Genomic DNA, 26,050 nt, shown 5'->3' with positions numbered 1-26,050 from the left:
ACTACAGATACAGTGAAGCCTCATCAGAAACAGGAGTCAGCCCAGCCCCAGTCTGCATTTCCCAAGCCATTTGTGCCAGCAGAAATGGGGCTGGGCCATGGGGTAAAAAAAAAAAAAAAAAGAAAACCTCTGTTCCTCACAGTTTTTGTAGTTGAGTTATTTTTCAGTTGGCTCTGTCCCCTGAGCCAGGGGACCCCCGGAAATCAATGAGGGTGGCTCTGGAGGGGAAGAGTGATGCGGTGCCTTGCCTGTTAGTGTTGTTTGCTGCCAGACATGAGACCGGACTGTTCTCAGTGCTTGATATTAGTTGGGAGGGCCTGAACCTTGACTCTTCCCTCATTTCCTTTCTAGCACATGTTAAAAGAAGATGAAATGTTTAAAGACTTTGCAACTCGCTCTCCTAGCACCAGTATAACGGATGAGGACTCCAACGTGTGATGGTAACCACTAGGCACTGATGAAGGCTCAGCTCACTTTCCTATGTGCAAGAAACATCATTACACATGACAGGCAGCAAATCATGTACATTACATTGCTCTTGCTTCTGTTTGTTAGAAGTAATACTGGGAGGTGGTGAATTTAAAAAAAAAAAAAAAAAAAAAGGTGCCTACTCTGAAGTTGCCATAAGAAACACCCAGACACTGGTGAATTGTAATTGTTTTTACTATACTTAATGTACAAACCGGTGGTATGTTTTAGAGTGTTGCATTTAAATTTACATGGTATCATAGTGCTCCTTTTGCTTATTCTTGTCCTGATATAATCCTTTATACTGTTTCGGAATAGATGTATTTTGTCCGTAGATGTTGACCAGCTTTCTCTAGGTTTTCAGTTGAAACAAGATGTTATTGCTATCTGTTTCAAAGGCATTTGTCCAGCACAAATACTAGTTCTGCCCTTCCCATGATATCCAATGTAGGATTTTAGTCATTCGTGCCCTCCTTGGTAGCTCTTAATTGTTGCTTTTATTTTTATACTGTTTTATAAAAAAAAAAAAAAAGACAAAGAAAAAAGAATATATGAAGTACATGTAAAAGCAGAAATTTAAATTTTGTGAAATAGAGTGATGGAAAGCTTGAGGTGTGGGGGAAGGGGAGAGGTTTGTAAAAGATTATCCCAGTTTGCATACCAGCTGGTTACTGGAAAAGGCAGGCTGACCTTTGGAACTGTTTGATTTTTTTGCTTTTTACTAAGTGCACAGTATAATGATCTTCCATTTGGGATGAAACAATTATAAAGCATGTTTCTACTGGCAGTGACTCTTATGGAAACTGCAAATTTAGAAATGTCTTCTTCCGTGTTCCTAGCAGCAGTAGTTATAGCATTCAAGAAGGTTATTAATGTTTCTGTGACTTAAAAATATTCTGGAGAGTTTTCCTTCAAGTTAAGAGTACTCCCTGCATATGGAAGGGATATTTCTGTGCTGTAACTAACATAAAGATGGTGTAGTTGCAAAAAAAAAAAAAAAAATTATATATAGAGATAAATGTATAGGAAATATATTATTTTGTAATATTAAAGCCAAGGTGGGAACTTCCCTCAAAAATACAGATATCAAACATGTTGCATATCATTTTACCTTCTTAAAATGTAACTCTTTTGCCTTGAAGATCATCAGATTTTAATAAGTTTAACTAGCCAGTAGAATTTTTTTGTCAGAATTTTTCTGTATTGCAAGATGTCCTAGCCAAAAGCCAAAAAAGTAACTGTTTATTACAGTGGTTGCTTGTATGGTGTTGAATGTTGCATGTGTTTTAGCACAATGGCATGAAACTTCTTTGCTTTGTAAAGGAAAAAAATCCAGTTAGAATTGCTCCTTGCAGTGCTGTTTGGCTTTTACAAGAGTTGTCACTTCCAGCAAAGGTGGTGATGAAACCATTTCTGACATGCTGCTTGTGTGGTATAATGGATTTTAGATTTCGGCTGATTTTGTGGGTATTTCTGAAACACCATTACAAAAGTTAGGAAGGGAAGGAAGATTCTTCCAGGGGCTTCCACAGAGCTCCTGTCAGATGCAGGCTAGACTGGAGGCATATTCTAGCACTATACTATTGTTACCTTATAACCTATTACAAGTCCTTTTTTTTTTTTTTGAAGGATGTGCAGTGAAGGCTATTTATGTGCAAAGATGAAAAATTTGATGCGGACCAGTTGTGTTGTATATGATATCAAGTGCTGCCATTCTCTCTTTAGTAACTGGAGCCAGGCAAACAATCCATAATTATTCATATTCAGTTTGTGCCACTTTCCATTTCTCTACAAACAGACTACAACACTGGTGCTTTATTCAAAATTCCTGACTAAGTAACATCCACAAATTCGCTGTCTGTTGTTTATTCCTCTGCTGTCTTGGGGGTGTTTGAGCTATTTTAATTAGGCAGAAATACCACATTCTGTAATGCCTGCTTCCAGCTTTCAGGTGCAAATACTCAGATGTGGATTCAGGGCTTGCCTTCTGTGAATAATTTGCAATATGGTTATTATTTACATGTAAGTTGGGCTCTTACCAGTAGAGAAGCACTGGGAAGACATGGCACAGGCTTCTGAGCAACAGTATTCCTCTAGATTCACTCTTTTAGCAGGCGATGACTAGTGGACATAATGGCTGGATATTCACAGGAAAAAAAAGGGGCTAGTGACACAATATTATGTGCTGAAACAAGTATAAGCAAATACTCTCAAATTTCTTTTCAGTCCAGTGCTATTAACAAACATATCGGGAGCAGAAGATGATCATTTGTTTTTAAGTCCAGTGTAAGTAAAATTCTGCTCCGAACAACCCATTTCAGCATCTACTGGTTGGAAAATTGGTTGTCCCTTCAAAGCTGCCTATCATCTGAACCATAATTATTTTATGGGGGTCTAATATGAAAGCAAGGGATGAAGTCAGGAAATTTATGCGTGCATGTGCACAAAATTGATACCGTTGTGGTATTTTAATTTGTGCATTTTTGAAGAGGGCAACATTACTACTGTGTATTGCCATGTAAGATCCAATAAAATCTGTGGAAAATGCCAAGTGTTTGTGTTTATTTTAAATATGTATCCCTATTTTTTTTTAAATTTCCTAGGAAGCTATTTTGTTCTATTTAAAAGATGAGGGAGAAGGGGCAAACAAAATCAGAGTCTTTGTGGACTCATTAGTTCGTCTATTGATAGTGCCTGCAGAAAGAGTCAGATAACAGTAAAGAAATACACTGTCCTAGGTCTTTTTATACTGATTTCTGAGATCCAGATTTGAATCACTTGGATTATCTGGCACAGTGTGATAAGAAAGCGTGTCTGTTGATTGTCATCTGGTGCAAAAGCACCGGCTCTGGCCATCCCCGCTGCAGAGAACAAGCATCTCTCCAGTCCCAGGTGTTGTCCCCCTGTGCATGCATTCGCAGCCCTAAGCAGGAATAGGAGCTCCAGCTGTTTTCCCCAGACCACAGTGTGCTGCCGGGATGCAGGTACAAATGTCAATAAATGTATTGCCTGGTGTGGCCCAGATAACAGAGCAGAAAATGCAGAACCCCTCCCTGTCTTTCGACTGTCATTTCTGTGGTTTTGTTTGATGGATCGACATTTCTGTGTTAACAATGAGGATAAACACTTTGAAATCTAGAGCACAAATATGCATTTGTTGTTACAGTGACGTGGAAAAATAGAAGATGCATTACTATTTGAGAGCTTTATGCTTCCCTTGAGCGTTCTGACGTTTTACTTTGCAGCAAGAGCTTTTCCTGGTGAGTCCTTTTATTTTCTTCCTCCCAGCTGAGGATAGCACTCTGTGAGGCAGCTGTGAAAACGAAAGCAAAACCTGAGTTGCCAGTAGATTTGGAGCAGAGGTCAGCAAGGAGAGTGTGTTAGGTGCTGGGGAATCCCTCTGTAGAAAGGAAGGGAAATCAAGGTTTAGGGTCAGAGATAACAGGAGAAGCAGTAGTGAACACCTACTGACGGCTGTAAGTTACGAAGGAATGGAGACGGGCCCATGACACATATGAAGACCCTGGAAGAGAAGAAATGTAATACCTCGGACATGATCTGTTTCTTGGAGAGAGGGGCATGAGGGCAGTGTGACTGACCAGCCCTGCTCCTGAGATGGTGTTTCCCTTGTGGGGGTGGCAGAAGCGCAAGAACATCTGTAGGCGGGAGGAGAGAGATCAAATGAAGGAAGTTTTAAGCAATTAGAGAAAAGAAGGCAGAGAGAGATCCTTGTTGCTTTTTTCATTCGTTGAGAATGAAGAGGAATAAGAGCAGTGCTCAGTAGGACAGTGTTTTGTGAGAATGTTGGTGAGCTTTTGGGCCAATGAGGAGACTGTGACAGTGCATTTGACAGCAGCAGCAGCTTCTGGAGCTGAACAGGGATGGTGCCTGCTGCAGCGGTAATATACATTCCAGCTTTTACAGTTAGGGAGACTGGATTTTGTAAGGTTAGGAAGGTTGTTTATTTGTAGCTGTAGCTGTGCATTGACTGTCCAAGTCTCCCTGAGATAATCCAGCAGCAACAGCGCAAGCTTCTTAGTTGAGCCAAAAGTTCAACTGAGTCTATGTGCATTGTCATAGCACAGTTAATGCCACTGACAGTAACAGCAGTTAATATTGGGATACAGGCAAACATTCCATTAAAACAGACTATGACATCATTTCACGCATCCTGTAGAAGTCTTCAGGTTTGGATACATACTTCTCTCTGGGTGATTAAAGAAACAACTTGATTCATCTCTAGGAAACACCCAGTGCCAATAAAGAGGCTTCTTTGTAATAGTCCTAGAAATGAGATCGAATGAGATAAGATCAGACTGGAATGAGATAGGATCGGTGAAGGAAATTGTGCCAGAATGAACAATAAGGAAAACAAACAAGTGAATTCAGTAGGTGTGGAAGTTACAGGGCCTGCTGGGCTGGTCCCTGCTCAGTGAGCTGTGAAGGAACACGCCCAGGAGAAACCTTTCATGCCCTCCAGGACTGCAGCCTGCCAGCACAGCCTGCTGGCATGACTTTAATCTAGAAGGCGACAGCTACCCATTATGTGTACTTAGTAGGTCTGACGGTGTCCAGTGACTACAGAGCCTTTGCTGAAGAAGGAAAGGACTTCCCTGAGGCTGTCTGCATGTGAAAACAACCTTCTGCACAGAAAATGGGCCAGAAAATATCACATGAAGACAACCAGGAGAACAAGGCCGAAACTCTTGTTATCTGTGAAGCCTTCTGCCAAGATGTGGTCTATGCATCCCAAAGACTGAAGGACTACCTTGGGTTCATAGATCCTCAGAGCAAATTCCAGCCAGCCACAAACACTCTGAACGAGATCTTTCTGGTCAACTTTATCAGCTTCTGTGTGGAAAAGGGAGTGGAGGAACGTATCACAACCAGCGAAATGACCAAGCAGCAATCCTCATTGTTTGGTGTGGACTGGATCTGGACTCTGTTGGGAGTTGACAAGCAAATCAAACTTCAGATCGCTGTGCAAGCTCTGCAGCTGGCCAAGCTTTTCCATAGCAAAAGCAGCCCCACTGAGGCGCTGGGTGACTGCTGCCAGGAAGCCACGCTGGCAGACGAGCATTTCCAAAACAGGAGCAGGTTCAAGAAGCTGGCAGATTTCTGCTGCCTGGTGGGACAGGACTGCCTGGGCTTGTTCATCATGTTTGGTGTGCCAGGGAAGCCCAAGGACATCCGCGGAGTCATGCTAGACAGCATTGCCAAGGAGAAGCAAAAATGCCGCCTGTTGGGCAGGAATGCTCTAAGGCAATTTGTCATGAGTACTGACAGCTTCCTGTCCACAAAAGAGATGTTGGGAAACTGCCTCAGCGCAAGAAATAGACTGAAGGAGGTGGGCAATGTGTACATAAACTTTCTGTAAACCTTGTGTTAACAGTAGCAGCTCTGCATGCGTGAAGCAAAGGCTGTGTGGGCTGAGCTCGCCTCATTTCCCATCTTGCATGCCATTCCTCCACCCCCTTATTTCCCACTTTCCCCCTCCACCCAGCACATTCCTGTAGATCCTGTAGTAGCCAAAGCTGATTCAGTCTCTCCAGGTTTTAAAACAACAGGAGGTACCTGCCAGAAAATGTGTTTATAGAAGGCTCGTAATTTTGCCAGAACATTCTGTTCGCCAACTGTCAAGTATTGGCCGAGGCTGATGAAAGCTTTATTGCCTGGAGCCTTGGGAGGTCTTATTAGACTTGACTCAGCCTTTGTGCGCTGTGTCTATAGAAAAGGCAGACTGTTTTTAAACAGGAGGATGAGTCTGTAATAAAGAAAATGTGTTGTTACTAGTTGTAAAAGTTGCAGTGAGTGTGGAGGACAACACAAGGACTCCAAAACACTGTTTTGGAGGAGTGGAGCTGGTTCTCAGTTAGGATGAGGAGGAAAAGCCCTTCCCTGGGATAGAAATGGGCTATATGAAGAAGCTATTAATCACCTGCCTGTTGGAAGTAAATCAGTGCCAGGCTATGGATTCAGGGACAGGAGAGCCTCAGTGCTGTGAGCCACTGTGAAATGCATGGGCGGGGTTGGTCCCAGCTGCAAATTCTGTTCTTGCTAAGCAGCTGTGTCAGGTCAAGGTGTGGCAAAAGGCAGTAGCAATTGTTAAAGAAAATGTGGGAAAATTAACAAATGGGGACAAAGATCCAGCACTGGGGATGCTGATGGGAGTCTTCGTCTTTCAAAGCTGCAGAGGTGAGCTCCTGACCACTCATGGCAGCAAGCAGCAGTCTGGAAGGGGCAGAAGTATTTTGCTTTGTCTTTGTTTTCAGTATCTTAGCAGCTAATTGTATTTATGTACTGATTTATGCCATTTTCCTCAGGTTTTACTTGACAGCACTTTGGGTTGCACAGTTGTAGTTACTTTCTTTCAGCCACTGTTAACCAGTGAAAGGAAGAACTCATCCAGTTTCAAACTCACAAATCCACTGTGTTTATAGGCCACTGTGGCACTGTAGTGACCAACTTTTGTATATGTGAGTAGTTTTGTAAGCATCACCCTCCGCTGCATGTGGCTTTCCTTATAATTTAACAGAATAAAAATAATTTCAACTATCTTATTTTTTACTATTTGTTTGAGTTTTAAGATGGAGAAGCCACGATCTCTGAGAAATAAAGGCTATTATTTACACAGTCATATAAAAAGAGCATAAAGAAGCTTTGGCATCAGTGCCAGAAGCTTTCCATGAGGTAAGTCCGAACTGAGGCTGAAAAGTGAACTGAAACAAAACCAAACACACAGACATCAGTGAAAATTTTTGCCATGTCACAAAGGCAGCTGGGCTAGGGAAGGGAGGCTTTTTATTTTTAAACTAGTTGCTTGAAATACAGTTGTTTTTTATAGAGCTGGCGGCATTGTAATTTTTGTGCATAACAGGGGTTTGATAAGACAGAGGGGATAATTCTGGTATTTTATTTTTTTTTAAACAAAGAAAATGTGCACAGTTACAGGGCTGTGCAGCGAGAGCAAGGTCTAGGACCATTCAGGATGGTTTTTGTGTGTTTAAATTAACAGCATGAGCAGTACTGCAGCTGGACTCATTGTTTTATAAAAGGCCAGCAGAAAAGCTTTATTTTTGCTTTAAATTGTTTAATTACAGCTCGTGGTTTTTAGGGCATTGTCTTGTAAGCAAATCAGTTCCATAGGAATGCTGTCTCTGCAAACGTGTTTTCTTCCTTTGGATGTTTTGCATACCTTTTTGGAGTTGGAAAAGGAAAATAAATCCAAATGACTTGCATGTATAGATTTTGAACTATGAGAATTAGACACTGGGGCAGTTGACCATTTAATTTGACTCCTCCAGAGGTGCTCTGGTACCTCAGGTAACACTGCTTACGCTGCCTTGGTGCTTATTCTGGGATCTAGGTTACATTCCCCAGGGTGTGCCACAGCCTTCACCTGGTTGCCTGATGGGTTTCAGCTCAGGAGCCTGGCCCCTCAGCAATGGTGGGAATTTGCCAAGGATCTGTGCTGTGGATAATAAAGGTGAGGACAAACAACAGAGTATTTAATGATGTAAATTTGACTTTGTTCGTTTATTTAGCCAGGCTGAACTGGTGACTCAGTGATACCACAGGCTTTTCTAACAGAGTGTACATTTTTCTGGGTAAGTTTCTGACCTCAGTCTAAGCCAAAAGTAATTAGGTCATTTGTGGGTTTTTTGTTTGTTTCTTTGTTGTTGTTGTTGTTTTTTTTAAATGGTAAGCAGAAGCAGTTTAGGGGGTTGGTTTGTTTGTTCTTCACTTTGCCATCATTTTCTCATGTATAGCTTGGTTAATGTATGAAACTCGTGAGGATGAGCTCAAGAGCTCACGAAAGCATAGATCAGAGAAGACAGGCTTCTGCCAAAACAGGAAACATGCAGCACCTGCTGCTGTTGGCCAGTTAGTTTCACCAGGTAGTTCAGATCAAAAAGCATCAGAAAACCTTACCTTCAGAAAAAACACCCCTTCTTAATTTAAGAAACTTTAAATTAAAAAGCTGACTAGCATTTCTCCATCAAATTATGCAGACAAATGCTTGTCTTTTTCCAGCTGAATCAAGTACTAACATTGTTGTGTTGGAATAGTCTGCTTTTGTTACAAAGCCACATCATGTGTGTCCCCACGTACACAGCAGCGTTGCATTGGTGTCTGTAACTGTACAGCCACTGTGTACAACTGCAGTGTAACACCACTGCAGTTGCTGGGTAGGAAACAGGACCCTACTTGCAAGTTTCCAGCTGTTTCACACAATTGTCCAGGAAATGTGAAAACAGTCTTTCTACCTCCCATCACAAGCCTCTGACTCCCTGCTGTAGTGACGTTTCTCCTCTGCTGCTGTGAGGACTTGTTTCTGCAGTCAGCAGGAGCCTCTCAGCCTCTAGGTAGGGAGTCAGATGAGGCATCTCCTCTCTTCACAGGGCCTGGCTGCAGCTGGCCCTCAGTTTCAGCACCCCAAGCCCTTTTTCAGCTGCTTCTGCCTCTCCCAAGAGGATGTGGTTCTGACAGCTCTTGCCTCTTTCCCCTCCAGCAAGGGCATACATGGAAGATGCACAGAGCTGCCCTGGTCCACTTGGGAACTGGGTGAAACCCTCCAGGACCAGCCTGCTCTCAGAGCTGGCCACAGCAAGCTGCCTAATAACATCCACCACAGTATTTTCTGTAAGACAGGCAGATGAATTGGCTCAAAGAATCAAAAAAGATGCAAACCCAACTTTTATTACTTGTTTAAATGTTACAGTACAGGACCATCAAGCAAAAGGGATTGGGACACCGTTTTGTCTCAGTGAATCATATAAAAAAATCCCTCATTTTTTCTATTAAAAGAGCCCCATATTCACACGGAAGATGTATAAAGATAAAACTAAGAGATTGGGGTGAAAAACAGCAATAGTTTGCTCCTTGATTCGGCATCTGAATACAGCAATTTTCACCCAACTCAAAAAAAGCACTTAAGTAAACAAATCAAACAGCCTCCTCCCCCCCCCTTTTTTTTTTGAACATTAACTTTCTGGAGTGTTCTACACGTTTTTCTCTTATGAGGCTGAAGATGATGTGCTATGTAACACATAGATGAATCACCTGCAAAATTATTTCTTACATAGATGTGAAAAAGCCAGTACTTAGATAAGCAGAGTAATACCAAAAATTGATGTGTTACCAGCTAGCTCTTTTGGATATGAAAAAACCTCATTAAATACAGTCATGAAAAAAAAAATCTTTGTTTATCCCCTAGTGATACAAACCAGCAGCCAAGATAATTTCTCTCAAATTTCTGCTTTTTGCCTCACAAAAAAAGGGACTGAAACTTACTTGAGCATTATTTGAACTCCACAGCATAGTATTAAAGAATAAGTTTCAGAAGCACACACCAAAAAGTCAAGATTTCAGAGGCAAGTGTCTAGTCAATAAAATAAATTTAATAATAGTATTATCCACTTCAGGTTCCTTAAATTAACTGTGCAATATCTTTTTTCCTTCTAATTCATGCTGAGAAACCTTTTAAATGCACAGTACACATCTGTTATACAGACACAAAAGAAAGCATGGCAAGTTATAGCCTCAACTACCTAGCCAAATTTTTTTTAAAAAAAGTTATATTTATTATACACTGATACTTGTAGCTAACTAGCATCCACATTACTTCACATACCACTAGACATCTTTTCAATCACTCTGATTTTATCACCAGACCACAATTTTTAGTTACACAGATTCCTCGCAGGGACAGCTCTAATGTCAGTAGCATCTGTTTGGAAGCAGAAGGTTCAGCATGCAAGATGCATCAAGTTTACTAGAGGTTAGGTAAAAGGTTGCTGTAAAAAATTACATTTAAAAAAATAAAGTGGAGCTATAGTAAACAGCATCCAAGAACAGTTTAGATTCAGTGAGACATTTCTATCTACTGTCAGTTTGGTGACTTAAGGCTGTTCCGTGCAATCCTTACCAACTCTTTGGGGTTTTGCCAGAGCAAGATACGCAGGTGAGTCTCCTGACTGTAGGTATACTGCACGCAAAGCTGGGCTACCTGCTGGAACCCACCTTTGTGGTGATTTCATTCCTAATCAGACTCCGGGAAACAAGAAACTAAAACTGGATCTAATTTTCACCCAGCATTTTTTCACTGCACAGACCCTGCAGAACAATTGTTTTCCTACTCTTATGGCATTGTCTGCTATTCAAAAGTAAATACAAAAGTTAGTATTTTTTTCAGTATTCAACACACGTATAAGCAAAGATTTCCAGCTACTTGTAGAACTGTGTGTAAAGCCTCCTGCTTTCCATAGTTTCCTTCATTGCCCAAGGATGTGACGAGCTGGAAAAGTGTTTGCAGTGAAGAGAGGCTATTCCAAAATACACTGGAAACAAATTTCATATTGGTGTCTACTCCTGGTTTGGTTAACAAGGCAACTTGTACAACTTCAGTAAGTCATAAATGGTTAATTGTCATCCTTCAAATGAACAAGAATCTTTAAGCTTCTGGTGTTGTAAAGATTATACGTACAAGGCAAAGGCTCCTGGCCCTCATATAGTAAAAGCTCTGTAAGGATTAAAGTTTGGCATAAGCAAGGTCAATAATCCAGCTCATTCTATATATTTCATACTTCATACAAAATCAAATACTGGGTATGCACAGTGTTAGGAAATAGGATATTACTGGCATTTGATTACATTGCTAAGAAAAGTGTAAACAAGTATTTGCTGCCCTAAGAAGCTATACTTTCCTGTCTTGAGATGGAGTATAATATTTCTACAAGACAGACGTGGCAAGTACAATACATCGCTATGTCTCTGCAATAGAGTTGTTTCTGTGCAACATACAGTACAGTTATGATACAGTTAAGCTTAAGTGCCTAACTGGCCAGAGATTCAGATAAACGTTAATTATTTTTAATGTAAATGTAGCTTCCCAGCACTGTGCATCACCCACCTCTCTAACTGTCTTGTTCCCCATTAAATGTATTTTCTTCCCTTCCTCACAAGATCACCAAGGTATCAGTCTTCTTTAGAAGGAGAACCTCATGTCCTTGGTGTAGCCCAGTTTGTCCAGGTTGGGAATGCAGGCATACTGAATCATTGGTGGAGGTCCACACATGAGGATCAGAACATCGTTTTGAGGCGGGGGCAGGTGGTCTCTGATCATATCTTGGCTCACAAATCCTTGGCTGTATTCCCAATCTGTTAAAAAAAAAAAATGAAGGGGGGGAGGAGATGAGAAGATAGATACAAATCACTTTATAATAATAGTGTGTGCATTTTTTTTTAATTGGGCCTGTTCTGTTCTGGCCTGTAGCATCTGTGCACTCTGTTCACATTAGTGTCCTCAACACAGTTCTGCTACATGGAAAATCTACCACTCCTGCTTTTAAGATGGAAAACTGATGCATGGAGAAAACAGGCTAACTTTTAATAAAACTTCCTAAAAGCCCCCAGGAAATACCAAGCAGAGCTGTGAAAAAATAACATCCATTCTCCTTACCCCAACAGTTTACATCTTCATTAGGAGAACTCTAGCTGATGTTGCTCCCAGTAGGAACACTCATTGTGCTAATCAGTTAATACTAGGATTCACATTTACCCATCATATCCCTAGTTCTGGGTGCAAAACGCTGCTGACCCAAAGCTTTAGGCACAATAAAATTAAGACATTTTTCTCCCACAGCCCATCCAAAAATATCCAGTTCAGGTCTGTTTAGAGGCGTGGTAGTGGAATTCTGTAAAACGGTGTTGAGAAGGTCTAAGAAGGATCTTTTATCACAACTCCTAAGATCAGTTCACAATTCACAAATACCAAAGAGAAGGAACAACAATTTTATCTGAATCTAAGCTGCCTTAAAAATTCAGGGAGAACACTAATTGAAGAAGATTGCATGACAGCAACGGACTCTGGGGACAGTAAAACCCTCCCCACCACTCTATGGGAGGTGTATTCTTGGTCACAAGGTAAGAGAGCATGTGGCTTTTCCCTCTCTGCTCCAAACTACCACTGAATAGGGGCATGAATCTAACCTGATGTGACATGGAAACCTTAGGCAATAACTCTTCAGGCTTTTCTTCCTCCAACTTGCACGGCTGAGGGAGGCACATTTAGCTAGCTCATCCTCTCATTTACAGCACCCAACTAGACCCCATTACCTTTAAAACTGGACTGCACCAAGATGGAACCACGCTGTCTTTGAGAAACACTGTTAATACAAAGGCAAATCCACTGCCTAGAAAGATCAGCTAGTGCAAACCACCATGTGACAGCTAGGTAGGAGTCTGCATTCAGCCACATCTCAGTGAGGTGCAGTGCCTCTGCCACTCCTCTCACAGCTGCCTTAATGAATGCTCTGAACATGAGACAATATGGTGCCATCTTATATTTATGGCTAAGGGGAAGGAGAAAGGAAGGTCACCTTGGATCAGAGTAAATAATGGCTAATATTCAAGTCTAGTTGTGGGAGGAACATTACACTACCATTCACTTGAGGTGAGCTTCATAGCTTTGGAAACACTGATAATATCTCAAGCTTCTGTGCATCACTATGTGAGGAATGATGCTGCTGAATGCATTCTGAGTTGCATAAACCCACGAGTCATTAAACAACAAAGGAGCCTAGAAACACACATACAACATACCATTGCTCCTGTCAAATGTGCATTAATTCTCATAACTTAAGCTTTGGTGGAGGTAGCATGTTAGATCTTACTTTCAGGTGCTCTGTCCAGTGTATACCAACACTTAAAACGACTGGGATTCTGAACTTGGATCTCTTCTAGCTCTGAACGTAGCAGGATATCCTTCTCAGTCTGCAGGACAAGGAAAACAATGATTATGCTCTGCATCTGAATGCAGTCCTCAGATGACCCCCCCTACAGTTTTGTGAAATGGAGCAGATTATTCAATTATGTTTTAGGAGCTGAACAGAGCCCATAAATACAAATTATTTCCATGACTATCCTGTAGCAGAATGAACAAGAAGTTCAAAACTTCCCAAATCTTTACCACGCAATGCCTTCCCTCTAAACAACAAAACAATGCAACACCTGTATCAAAACACAGAACCTTCACTTATTAGGGAATTGGTGGTAACATTGTTAAGAGTGAAGTCCTTTTAGCACCACCATTACATAAGCAATTTTCATCAAAAAAAATAACCATGACTGCACAAGTATCTCCCTACCCTCCACACTTTGCCATTCCATCAGGAAAAAGGCAAGTTTTTCATCTTTGCCACTTCAAATCATTGGCATTACCATACAGAGATTGTTTAGTTTTTAAACTAGATGTGGAACAAATAACCAAAAAGGTATCCCATTCTGAATGTAACAAAGGTTAGGCAAGTTCTGCTCCTCCCTGATGCAACACTGTTAAAGGCCAAAAGAAAGCCTTATTCCCATAAAAGCAGCTGCAGTTCAGGAAGGAAGGAAAGGGTAGAGACTAAAACTGGCATCATCCTCCACAGCCCTAATAATTTGGCACTGAGGACACCACTATGTCTGTAACTGTGGGGGTGATGAGGAATGTGCCAGCAACTATTGCCAAGAAGGTGCCTATTTCTGGACCTGCAGCTGCTTGTGTTCCAGAAAGGCTATAACTGGGACTGACCAGCTCAAGGCAGGCTGGTTTGAAGCACCACATGAGCCCACAAACTCTGTGGTCTGTAATCCAACACAGCCCTTTCAGGAGGGTCAAAATAAAACATCAACAAAACACATATAAAAAGTACTTTGCAATATTAAATGTCAAAAAAACTCTAGTCTGTAGGCTTTCTTGTCTGTCCATCCATCAGTAGACTGCTATATAGTTGTGCAGTTACTGGGTACATGGACATGTTAAAGGCAAGGACTGATGTTTACGCAGGCTGTTGCTAATACATAGGCAAGTGTTCCCTGAATCCTCCTCACAAGCAGCAGTTAAATTTTTTAGGTTGCTAAAGGAGCTCTAGTCCTATATTAGTCATTCAGAATTACTCAGCAAATGTTGGCCTTCCTGCCCTGATAGCTACTACAGTTTGTGCCAACTCCAAGCACCCAGCAGAGATCAACTACTGCAGCTGCCCCAACCAGCACCAGAGGGCAATACTAGTGCTCTTAAGAAGGTCTTTAATAAAGCATCAGAACAAGGTGTTTGTAGGCACTTGGATCATTGTTTCTGGGTAGAAAAAAACTTCTATGATTCAGACATGGTCCAAAGGCAATGGGAATATTGAATATCACAGGAGAGAGGAGTGATGAAGGGGAGCCTAAAGAAGCTAAAAAATACAGGCATGAAAAGGAGTCTTATAATCCAGAAACGGATATTCATCGTGAGGGAGAAATTTTAAAAGCAAGAAGATAAACACCAGAAGAACATCAGGCAAAGAAGGGGTGTATAGTTCAGCAGTGCACTGCCACTTGGTTTGCACTGATCATCCAATAAATATCTCTGTATCACAAATACTCTATGGATGAGAATCTTCCCTTTTTCCAGCACTGCAGTATGATACAGCTCAAAAAGCAAAAGAAACACCGGTGGAGGAGCTGATGGAGGGAATAGAAATGAGACAGCTGTGAAGAATCACAGCTTTGTAGTCAAGGAAGCTGCTGGAGACCAATTTTAATTTTTTCTTAACTAAGGTATCCTCAAAGAGCGTACAAACCCTACTCTGAAGCTGGGGAGCTGCAATTGCTGAAGGAGGCAGATGTCCACCTCTTCCATGTTTCCACTAAGAAAGACAGCTCTAAAAGTCTGCACAAAACATTAACAACTTGCACAGATGAATCCAGAGTTTTAAAACATTTATAAATTGGATTAGAAGTAAAGCAGTGAGACAGGACAGAAAGTGTTATCTGGGAAGACAGTATCACTTCAGCAGTAATGCTAACAAAGGAATTCATTACAGCGTTTTTATATAGGAAGTTTTCAACACTTCCGTTCATTTCTCCCCCCAGGGTTTGTATTTTTGTACCATGCTTTCTCAGCAAGAATTTCACTTGCTGAGTGGAGTTGTGTTTGTTAAGTAAAACTTTATAAGCAGAAACAAGCACAGAATTACCTGATTAGCAAACAGCAGCTGACAAACAGTGTGGTCATCTTTGTCTTTCATGATTGCTCGAATGATCTGCAGCATAGGTGTTATCCCTGAAAGAGAAATGCTGGTTAATGATGTGAGAAAGTAAAGAAGCAAGAGGAAGCACAAGCAAACACGTGACAGAAAATATGAACAAACACATCTAGCAGCTGTCAGCAACCAAGGATGAATCTTTATATGCACATACCAGTCCCACCAGCAATCATCCCCACGTATTTGACTTTTTTAGTAACTGGTTCAGCTTTCTTTTCAGGCCGAATAGCAAACATGCCTGAAAGAGAGAGAGATGGAAAACACTGAAGAAAGCAGGAAAAATGGCTTATGATCCCTTCGCAGTATTTTTAATTAATTGACTTTGTTTCAGCCCTGTCACCCTTCTCTGTTTGTAAAATAGCGGCAGAAAACAAAGGTGAACCAAAGATTTCACAAAGAAAAACAAATCCTGAAGGACTATTAGAGATTTTAAGGCACATGGCAATAAGATCAGACACCGACATGGGGTACCACTCCTGATTCTGTGACTACAGCATCAAGCCATTACGAGTTGTATTTCTATTTGCTTGAGTCCCATAGCCCCAGCAATGTTCAGAAGCCTTGATTCCTTTATGTAGAAGTGTTTCCAGAATCTATCTGCTAAGAACTTTTTTTTCCCCCATGCTGATTATTTTAAAGGAAAACCTGAAATATGCAGGGTATTTTTTTTTGTATATTTATCTGCTCTTTTGAGCTGATTTGACAGTTTCAGCCAAATCTGACAAGGCTCTTGAAATTCCCCCAAATGTTGTATTTCTTCCATTCACATGTCTCTACATACAGGGTAATGTGAACACAAAGATCTGGAAAACCACATATTTAAGTTCTGCTGCACACAGAATTGCCAGAAGATTTTTATGACAAATTTGTGGCTGCGCTATACCAAAGTAAGATCTTTTATACTGGCATAAAAGTAGTTCCTGCTGATAAAGTTCAATTTCACTTGGGAAATTAGCAATGGACAGCACAAATACCAAGTGTTTTTATCAGTGTAGAAACTATGCCCATATAAGCAGTGAGAGAATTCCCTTCTTTAAGAACAGTACAAAACACAGGCACTTCTACAATCATATAACAATTCTCCTCAAGATGGCTGTTGACTTAATTATAACACTAACACTTTCTTTTGTGCAGAGAAAGACCTGAACTCAGCTGGAAAAAAATTGTGATCAGGATTACTGCTATTTTATAATGTTTTTTTTCTGTATTGTTTACTCTGGACAAATTATATTTATGAGTCAGCCTTGCCTTTTCCTTTGTAGACAAGCAGGCCACTTGGTCCTCTGAAGTCAATAGTATCCCCTATTTGCAGGCTCTCTAAGTACTGAGACATCTTCCCTCCATCTGGAAACTTTGGATGGACACCTTTAAAGTAAATCTGTTAAAAAATAACAATGTAGCAATTAATCTGACAGCTCAAAGATGAGTTATTTGCTCTTCTCTCTGCCATTCAAATATTTATGGATTCATGCTCCTCTTTCAAATGAATCAATTATTACATAAAGAAATAACATCAAGACAGATTTGACTGAAAATGAAAGAGAAGCATTAAATTTCCTGATAAAGATTAAAATGACACTCTTGCCCCGATTTTGATCAGACTGGACACAGACTGGCAATTTCTCCATTATAGTTCTGTATATATAAAGTATCCCTAATAAACAACATGATCTAAACCCAAGTTAAAAATATATTAACTACTGCAACTGAAAATGGAAAAACTTCTGTGAAAGTTCCCTGACAGGTCAGTTGCAAAGGGATGTTCCCAAAACAACTTCTCAGGATGCCAACTGTTTGCATCTCAAAGCCAGAGTAACAAAAAGAGTGGAGAGCAACTAACTGAAGATTCAACCATTCACCATTTAAATTACTGTCATCTTTAAATATATTTGTTTAGTATAAATACCAAGAGAAAACAAAAGTACATTATCACAAGATTAAAAATCACATTTTCATCAATGACATAAGTCCACCATGTCAGTAACAACAAAAATCATCATCACTCTTAATAACAACCACAAAGACCATGTTACATTAGCTATAAAAGAAGCTGATAGTTTAGGCAAGGCTAATTCCTTAATTCAGAAGGATTAAACAAGTATGTGAACATCTGCAAGCATACACAGATTCTGGAAAATATCAATCTGCAAATACAGAAAATTATGCAGCATCTCATGAGAACACTCAGTAAAAAAGGGATTGTGAAATGCTGCATGGATTGTAGGTAATTGCACATTCTTTGTTAGAGTAATGAAAGCCCACAGTGGCACACAGCTGAACAGAACGTGGTGCATCAGACTTCACATAGCACTGCAAGAGCATGGGTGGGCTCAGCAGTTGCCCAGCCTAGAAAAGCAGCATGACATTCTCACCTTGACAACAAGATCCACGAAGCCCTTGTCATCATCACTGGAGACTGGAGTGTACGGTCTAACAACCAGAGCCCCATCAATCCGTGCAGACAGGTAGATATGCTGTCCTGTGTGCAGGTATGAAAAAAACAGTTTGCTTTCAAAGGAATTCTCTTTCTATGGATCTGTCAGGTTGACATGAATTGTGAAAGCAGCCTCAAAGCTCAGTTTACCTTGTTTTGGAGGTACCACTCTTTCCTTTCTCATTTTCCTGACATCGTAATATCTTGCCACAGTTATTCTTAACCAGACACAGATTCTACCTGGAAGGGCAGCTAACCCTGCTGCTAACTTTGTGTGTCTATCATGTCTGTTTCGATATCTTCACTCATTTATGTTTCATCAAAGCCCTAACTGCATGTGAGATCTTGCAAACAGTGTGATCTCTCTCCATCATGGATACATAAAAAGAACATGGGAGGGGGAAACTGACGAGTGCTATTCAAACCACTTCATTAAAGTGTTTGTTATAAACTGCTATAGTTTTGTCACAACATAGTTAGAAAATTCTTTGACCACAGATCACTCCAGTCTACCAGGAGGTCTTCCAGCTGCCATTGCTAAGGCTGCCTAGATGTAAAGCACATTTTTAACCCTGCTATTCCTCCAGTTTAACAATAAAATAGCAATCATGTTTCAATCTCTCACACATCGGCTGAACTCTCTGCAATAGTTCCTTTTCTCAATGTCTATATTTTAATGAAAAACAGTAACAACAAAAAAACAAAAAACAAACAACAACAACAAAAAACAACTAGAATTTAACTCCTTGAAAAGGTTTTCCAACAAAATTCAAATACTCTTAAGAGGCACATGTGAAGAATATCTAGGGAGGACTTGTTTTTCATTATTTTATCACCACTGTCTCTTAAGATGAACATAACTCTCCGAAGATGGTACAGCTCCTCTGCCTGTAATGGGATACACAAAGCTGGTACTTTATTGGAAGCTGGTCTGTCAAGCTGGAGGGCCAGTGAGGCAAACCAGCGGATGGATAAAGATGTGCAACCTGGTAACTTGGGAACTGAGCAACCACAACTGACTTGAAGCAGCGTGTAGATATGAGGGTGAGTCAATGTACATTTGGAAGCACATGTGTTTCCTGTTGGGGAATTACTGAGGCAGCAGCAGCACCAGCTTCCTGTTCATCTTCCCAGGCAAGCGACAGCCTTGTCATCCCTGCCTACAGGAGCAGACCCATCACTAACCCTGCAGACTGTGAATCCGACAGACGGATTGCTCTGAGGACAAGCCTTGTAAGAATTAGCTCAGATACAAAAAAAAGGTGCTCTTCCAAGGGAAAACATACTTTATTCTCTTATCCATTAGAGCTTTAGCTCCTCACTCATGGGACAGCAGCTGCTGGGAGGCCTCCATATGAAGCCCTGCACAATCCAACTCTGAGTGAATTGTGTTCTTTCCTGTAACACCCAAGTTGGCTGGTAAAAGCAAAATGCTGGTGCTGCACTGAACATGCAGAGTGCATTCCAGTATTTGTCCCAAGCCTACCACGCCTCCTGCTCCCAGCTGCTTTTACCTCCCTCACCAACTTTCAGCTGCTTTGCTCCCCAACTGTCACACAATAAACCACTCCCCCGGTTATGAAAAAAATTATCCCAAGCAGAGCACCTTTGCGAGCACAACTACAATGCTCCTGGAACCACGCAAGGCGAGGCACATCCCTCCTTGGGCTATACTGAAACCATCTACTGATTTGCCCTGATCTTACTGAAATATTGGAAGAAGATGTGGCATACAGCAGGCCAAATTCACCCCAGACAGTTTCCTTTCTGTTAGGACAAGAACAATTACAGAGGTGAGACAGCTCAGTCCTCTGTGTTAATTATGGAAAAGTGAGGGAAACTAGGATCAAGAGAATAATATATCAACCAAAGAGAAACAAATCTGGTCAGATTGTAATGCTGAAAAGGTGCCTAAGGACCACCAGCCAGCACCTCTAACCCACAGACCTTTGCAAAAGGTGGTTAAAGCCAAAGTCCGTATCAAATACACATCACAGTCAAATGCTCTTTACATAAGCAGTAAGAAAAAACAGCACTAAGCTATTACAGAGGGCAATATGCCACATGGCAAGGCCTCAGGAAACATCTGCTTCGTGGTGATGAAAAAGTTCCATGAGACTGGCTGCAAACTCAGAGGTTAGCGGCTCACTGGGGAATGCACGCCTTAGCAGAGAGGTAGAGGCGACATTGCCTCGAGGGGCAGAAAGGAACCACAGAGACAAAGAGCCATGGAAATACTGCACATTGGAAAGTTAAGATTAGAGAAATACAAGCAAAGGCCAATGTTTGTTTCAACTATCCTCCCAGAAACAAGCTGGATGTATGCTCTCTGTAAGAACACAAGACTTCAGACGCTGCAGATGACTCACAGCATGAGGACTGTTCTGCAGAGCCCTAAATACCAGCTCAAGCCACATGGACAGTATTTGAAGTTCAACAGTTCAAAATGTACAAACAAACAAACAAACAAACAAAAAACCCCTCCCACAAAATCTCTAAATTAACAAGGATTTGATCCACAGCAAGGAAAGACAGAACGTACCTATTGGTAGACCCAGAACATGATCTACTGAAGGAAGAGCAAATCGAAATCTTCTTGTGTCATGACTAACTTCCTGAAAGAGGAAAATAAAAATAATAATCAGCTATATTGTTGGGATATTATGCCTGTAATTTCACCTGTATTATCAACACGCAAGTCTGGCCTGTTCAGGATTAAGTATCTGGGGGACAGCAGCACCCTAACTGAAAATTTTGCGTAATGTAAGAACTCATCTGAATAGGGCAATCTTGCAGATGTAAACTTTTCACTCAAATGCCCTGAAAACTTAACTTTTCCTCAAAATATTTTAGAAACAGCATAAAAATAATTAAAAAAAAATAAGTTAAAGAGACATACACAAATATTGTTTTGGAATATATTTATATGTTAATTGCAAAACTTAGTGAGGTACTCAAGTAGATTAAGACTAAATAACTTTCTAAATGGTACGAACATTTAGATTGCCTTCTTTGAGGAGGCTACAAGCTAAAAAACTAACCAATATTCCAGTTCTCATTTAAAGGTTAAACACATAGGAGTTCAATGCAAAAAAAAAAAAAAATTATGTCAATGTCTCAAAGTCTGATAAATTTACCATTTCCATGCAGAAGATGACTTCAGAAGCCACTAGTGGATGTCAAAAAGATTAGTGTTTCTCATAGTACACAAGTTTTACCTCTTAAAAATCAGTTCACATTAATGGAATTAAAATAGTGAAAAAGAAAGAAACAGCATACTGCCAAACAGCTCATTTAATGACTTTCTTTTTTAAAGCCCTACGAGACATTATATCCCCTCTACAGAAACTTACATAAACATCCTATTAAATAGATATTACAGTGTTTTTTTGTTTGTTTTTAAGAAACAACAGAGATTTCCATCTCATCAGAGTTCACCTAGTCTTCAATTATGAGTTCTGCTCACGCTGGCAAAATCTTCCTCACAATAAATCACTTTAAGGTAAATTCTGAAGAAAGAAGTGAATTAATTGAGAAGCAGTCTAAAAAGTGCTTCTCTGTACCTGTGACTATTCTGGAACTTCACTAGAATGACAACTGACATGTAGATGTAACAGTGCTTCTCTGGCATTGTCCACTGCTGTTTCTGTATGAAAATTTAAGCTCCAGTTTCACTGCTTCAAAGCTGAATTTTGCTAGTAATCCTTTATTTTAAGATACCGTCCTTAATAGCATGCAGAAAGAAAAATGTTGTGAACTCCTGAATTCTCAGTTAACCCTCTCATCAATTAAATTCAAGATAGCTCAGTCCAAGGTATCTGAACATCAGCCTTTTGTGCATCACAAGAGACAACTGTGAGAAACACTAAAAGGCTCAAGAAACTCACAGCACCTCGATCATCATGTCCAAAGGCAGACGGGGTGGAGGACGAAACAATTCTCCTTGCAACAGCCCAACAAGATGGTACGTTCAGCCATATTCTCAACGGTATCATCAAAAAACTTCTGGCTAAAAATTACAATCCCCAGCTACTCCCCAAAAAAGCAAGTTCATATTTTTGTTTTAAAAACAAATCATTTTGGTGCTCTAATGGTGAAGCTACCAAGAGCTTTACTGTTACAAAAAAGGAATAGTGAATATCGACTTGGTAATGGGAATAATGGAAACTCTTAAAATATGAGGGTCTTTGGTTGTGCTGCACAAGCAACAAGATGCAACACTCCAAGGAAAAACCTGCCTACTAACATTTACCATGCATGTCTTGAGTTAGCTCCACATCCACACTGAAAGCTACAGTTACCTTCTCAAGTGACATTAAAATGTTTTTGTGTAATGACAGGTATGTTTCAATTAAAGTTCTCACCTATTTTAATTTTAATAGCGTGTAAAATACAAACTGTAGCTTGTCAGAAAGACTAATTTCCTTCTCCCCAGCTAGTCAGGTATGGCAATGCTGAGAAGTTTAGCAGTACAATATTCAGAATGTTTGCAGCTGATTTTTGGCAGGATGTTAGAAACTGCTAGTGAAAACATAGAATTACAGCTCTCAAAAAACAGTACTTACAGTACCAGGTTATTATTTTTCAAAACTAACTTCTGTTTCCAGAATACATTTCCCATTCAGGCAAAAATTTCTATACGTACATCACTAAAATATTCTCACTGACCAAGCTACCCCATGCGGCAGCATTTGAGCAGGTTATAGCACAGCTGTTCCTTCATACCAAGATTAAAACAGACTACATACACATACATACACAACATACAACAATGGACTGAGAAAGATCAGTATTTAGCAAAAAACTGCAATGTGAACATGGAATTATTTTCTGTTACGATCTGTCAAGCAGATCATACCTGCCACCACGTGCTACGGATCCCATCAGGAAATGGCGAGTATGTAATAACTGCATTGCTGTAGTATGCATGGGAAACAAATCCAGTATGGCAGCCCAACCCAAGCCATGGGGAAGCTTTCACTTCCCAAGAAACCAAGGCTCAGAAACACAGTAATTGTTTTCTTTGATTGAACAAATGAAAGCCAAGCTATCAGTACACTCTGCATACCTTGAAGAAAGCTCTGTTCCAGTCCCAAGCCCCTTTCAACAGAACTCTTCGCATAACATTTTGACTAGCCCATTGACTTAAAAAGTCAACACTACAAATATCTTCAGGTATGACTTCATTTATACCTGAAAGGCAAGATTTCTGTCTCATATTTTTTTCTAATGGCCAGCTTATCCAAGGGAAATTTGGACTTCTCATCTTTTGAGGCTGTTTCCCTTTCCCCAAGCAGGGTTACCAAATTCTGGTAGCAAGATCCAGCACTGAAAAGTTGACTACTTTCCTCTGAAAAACCACTTGAGCACCCCAGGAGGTAGAAGACACCTTTCACTTTAAACAGAGAGAAGGAGAAGCTGAGAGACCTCAGCTGCTGTCAGAACTACACCTTTTAAAGGTATTTCTTCCTGTAACATGTAAGTGTACATAAATCCAATAACAGCAATCAGTATCAATATATTTCTGATAGCTACTGGAACGAATGCTACTGACAATGAGAACTGCCTGCTCCGCCTGACTGCATGACGTCTGTCTCACAGCCCATCTAGAAGTGGGGATTTTAGGAAGTCCTGCTGATGTACTCTATGACATGAGGCTCATATGACAGAAACTATGAGTATGGTCATTTCTAAAGCAGCATTCACCACTCAGCTGGCTTGCAGAAATGCATGCTGCAGAACTCACTCATATTAGGCAAGGAGCAGGTATAAATAAGTTCTTTACTTAAAATACAGATATTTAATTGATTTTACTAGAAACAAGCTCAGCAGCCTTCAAAATATCTACTGTTCCCAAGCAATCCCTGCTGCAACATTGCCCAAGATTTAGGAAACTATAAGCATTTCACAGTATCCAAGGAGAGGATGCTCAGCACTGTACACGTGCTTACCTCTTTATCTATCAGCCTCAATGCATACTTCACTTCAGGATCCTTCAGAGTGATTGCAGGATAGGGATTCCCAAAAAGCCTCTGGATGGTGCTGTAGATTAGCCATATAGGGTATGTCACAACCCAACGCAGCTGCAGCAAAACAGAGACATCATTAGATACATGTGCACAACAATAGAAGGTTATTTTGGTGAGGAGGAAAATATTAGCGTGATGTGACAATCTAACCACCCAAAATAATACTCTGTTTCTTTGTGCTAACATGAGTGGAAAGAGTAAGTATCAAAAAAAAACAGTGTAATACAAGTTTGCCTTGTGAGCACCCAGAGCTGCTCCCACATTGTGACACTGGGCATGCCAGCAGAGGGTTGTCAGACCCAACCCCATGTCCCCAAGTCCAACCACTAACAAGACCAACAGATGAGCATAGGCAGACACACAAACAGCACCCAGCAGCTAGCTGCCCATCTCCCAAAGACATGAACACACTCGCAGGTGGCTCCTGCCCGTGACATCCCCAAACGCTCCTCTGCTGCATCCCATGCCACCAGGCTTGCAAGGTGATGCCGACGGGGGGGGTCACACCCAGCCCCTGGGGCAGAGAGATCCCCCATGACAGCGGCTCCTTCCTCAGGCCAGGGTATCGTGGCTCCCCGCCTGCCAGTGCACCCATAGATATAATCCTTCACAAGCCCTCCACTCTCCTGGATGGGGCTGGGAGTGACCGCATCCAGGTAATGCTCAGGGTAAAAATCCTCTCTGACCCTCATTTGCTGTTCCAGGTTTTAACTCAGGGCAGTGAAACAGCGTGACTGCAGCAGCATTCTTCCACGATACCTATATATATAAAAAAAGGGGGGTGACGGAGATAGAACTGAAAATGAAAATTTTGCAAAATACTTTGACTGCGTGCGGTGCTCTTGATTATTCTTGGAAGAGCTGGAAGTCCTGTACAACCAGCTTCTACTTTCATTTTTGTTTTAGAGGGACCTGGCCAGCATTTTGGAATCACATCTCTCTGAGCCTGACACAGCTGTTGGGAGGATATAAGATATCCAATATAATTACTGAAACTATGGCAAGTGCAAAATTAAAAGGAAAGACAGCATAAAATCTCTCTTCTTAAAATTCTGCTGTACAGATATAAAAGATATCAGCAGCTGGTTTAACTTGAAAGCATACCATACCACACACACACTGCATTTTTCACTTTTATTTGAAAATACTGAAATAGCCAGACAGAGGATGTTTCTAAATTAGCTGAAGTTTACAAGAAACTTATTCCTTAATTTCCGCAGACCCATCATATTACTTCAGCTCTAGGAAGAATTTTTGCTATTGAGCCATGAAAAAAAAAGGATGGGGAGGTTGCTTAGGACAATGACAGAGCAGCAAATAAACCCCTAATGAGAACTGCAACCGGTGACTGAGTCTAGTGGAGACAGCAAGCTGAATCGGCAACAGATGATGTCTCAGATGAGATATGAACATGTTAAAATAAGCTAATTTGATTTAAACACATAGCTATCTGAAATGAGCAAAGAAGCAGCTGTGGGCTATCAAATCCTTCCCTTTCTGAAGCCATTGACCAGATCAGAGCCTGTTTCAGCAGAACAAACTTTAATTTTGAGGAACAGCTTTAGCACCACGTTAGCCTCGGGGAAGGTAATTCGTGACTCGCGGTCAGGTCGTGAAAAAACCTCCTGGGAGGAGCCCGGGGAGGAACAGCCCAGGTGCGCTGCGAGCTGGGCCCTAACGGAGCTGATAGGCAGAAACAGAGAACTAACGGCTGGGGGGAGATCCGGAGGCTCTGCAGGCCCTACATCGGCGGAGCCAGGGCCGGTCACCACCGCCTGGCCATCCGCCCCATCCCCAGCGCCGCGGGCAGCCGCAACCCCTTCCCTCTCCCCCAAAACCTTCGCCCCAAAATGCCGGACCCGGCCGCCCCCCCCCCCCCCCCCACCGCTCACCGTGCTGAGCCCGGCGCCCATCGCTGCCCTCCACCCCAGCCGACAGCCACGCCGCCCCGCCAATCAGCGCCGCGCCTCCCCGCCGCCCCGCCCCGCCGCTCCGCGCCCCGCCAATCAGCGCCGAGCATCGCTCCTCTCCCGCCAGAGGGCGCCCGC

General features: G+C 41.4%; 3 protein-coding genes across 41 annotated transcripts in view; 2 read left to right on the top strand and 1 right to left on the bottom strand.

Annotated features, from left to right (window-relative positions):
• PPFIBP1 (PPFIA binding protein 1) overlaps positions 1–3,017 on the top strand; it is a 110,973-nt gene extending 107,956 nt beyond the window's left edge. For all 38 annotated transcript variants that reach the window (XM_080581993.1, XM_080582025.1, XM_080582004.1 and 35 more), the window contains one exon: positions 352–3,017. In XM_080581993.1, coding sequence (XP_080438119.1) covers positions 352–438 — 87 coding nt within the window. In that variant the 3' untranslated portion in view covers positions 439–3,017. The remainder of the gene's footprint in view (positions 1–351) is intronic.
• A 139-nt stretch (positions 3,018–3,156) lies between these two features.
• Positions 3,157–9,605, top strand: REP15 (RAB15 effector protein). The gene has a single exon (XM_080582354.1). It carries the CDS (start codon positions 5,123–5,125, stop codon positions 5,843–5,845), a length of 723 nt encoding a protein of 240 aa, XP_080438480.1. The 5' UTR covers positions 3,157–5,122; the 3' UTR covers positions 5,846–9,605.
• CYB5R3 (cytochrome b5 reductase 3) lies at positions 9,148–26,004 on the bottom strand. Of its 2 annotated transcripts, none has more exons than XM_080582339.1 (9): positions 25,895–26,004; positions 23,925–24,056; positions 20,516–20,588; positions 17,912–18,018; positions 16,788–16,917; positions 15,694–15,777; positions 15,471–15,556; positions 13,143–13,242; positions 9,148–11,628 (listed from the first exon to the last, which is right to left on the bottom strand). In XM_080582339.1, the coding sequence occupies exons 1-9, from the start codon at positions 25,913–25,915 to the stop codon at positions 11,456–11,458; spliced, it is 906 nt and encodes a 301-aa protein (XP_080438465.1). In that variant the 5' UTR covers positions 25,916–26,004; the 3' UTR covers positions 9,148–11,455. The 2 variants fall into 2 exon arrangements, with proteins under 2 accessions (XP_080438465.1, XP_080438466.1); XM_080582340.1 differs by lacking the exon at positions 25,895–26,004 and adding an exon at positions 24,689–24,709.
• Between the last annotated feature and the right edge of the window lie 46 nt (positions 26,005–26,050).

This window comes from Anser brachyrhynchus (assembly GCF_964034855.1).
Source record: "Anser brachyrhynchus genome assembly, chromosome: 1".
Taxonomy (NCBI): Eukaryota; Metazoa; Chordata; class Aves; order Anseriformes; family Anatidae; genus Anser; species Anser brachyrhynchus.
Note: the sequence above shows the minus strand (reverse complement) of the source record. Positions and strands in the feature narration are given on the sequence as shown.

What these genes read in the sequence shown, in the direction of transcription:
- CYB5R3 (XM_080582339.1), bottom strand. Translation starts at nt 25,915, where the DNA reads ATGGGCGCCGGGCTCAGCACG. An exon ending in TCGTGGATCTTGTTGTCAAG is followed by an intron (nt 16,918 to 17,911) that starts GTGAGAATGTCA and finishes ATTTTTTAACAG; the next exon opens with ATTTACTTTAAAGGTGTCCA. An exon ending in GATGATTGCTGGTGGGACTG is followed by an intron (nt 15,557 to 15,693) that starts GTATGTGCATAT and finishes TTTCTCTTTCAG; the next exon opens with GGATAACACCTATGCTGCAG.
- REP15 (XM_080582354.1), top strand. Translation starts at nt 5,123, where the DNA reads ATGGGCCAGAAAATATCACATGAAGACAACCAGGAGAACAAGGCCGAA.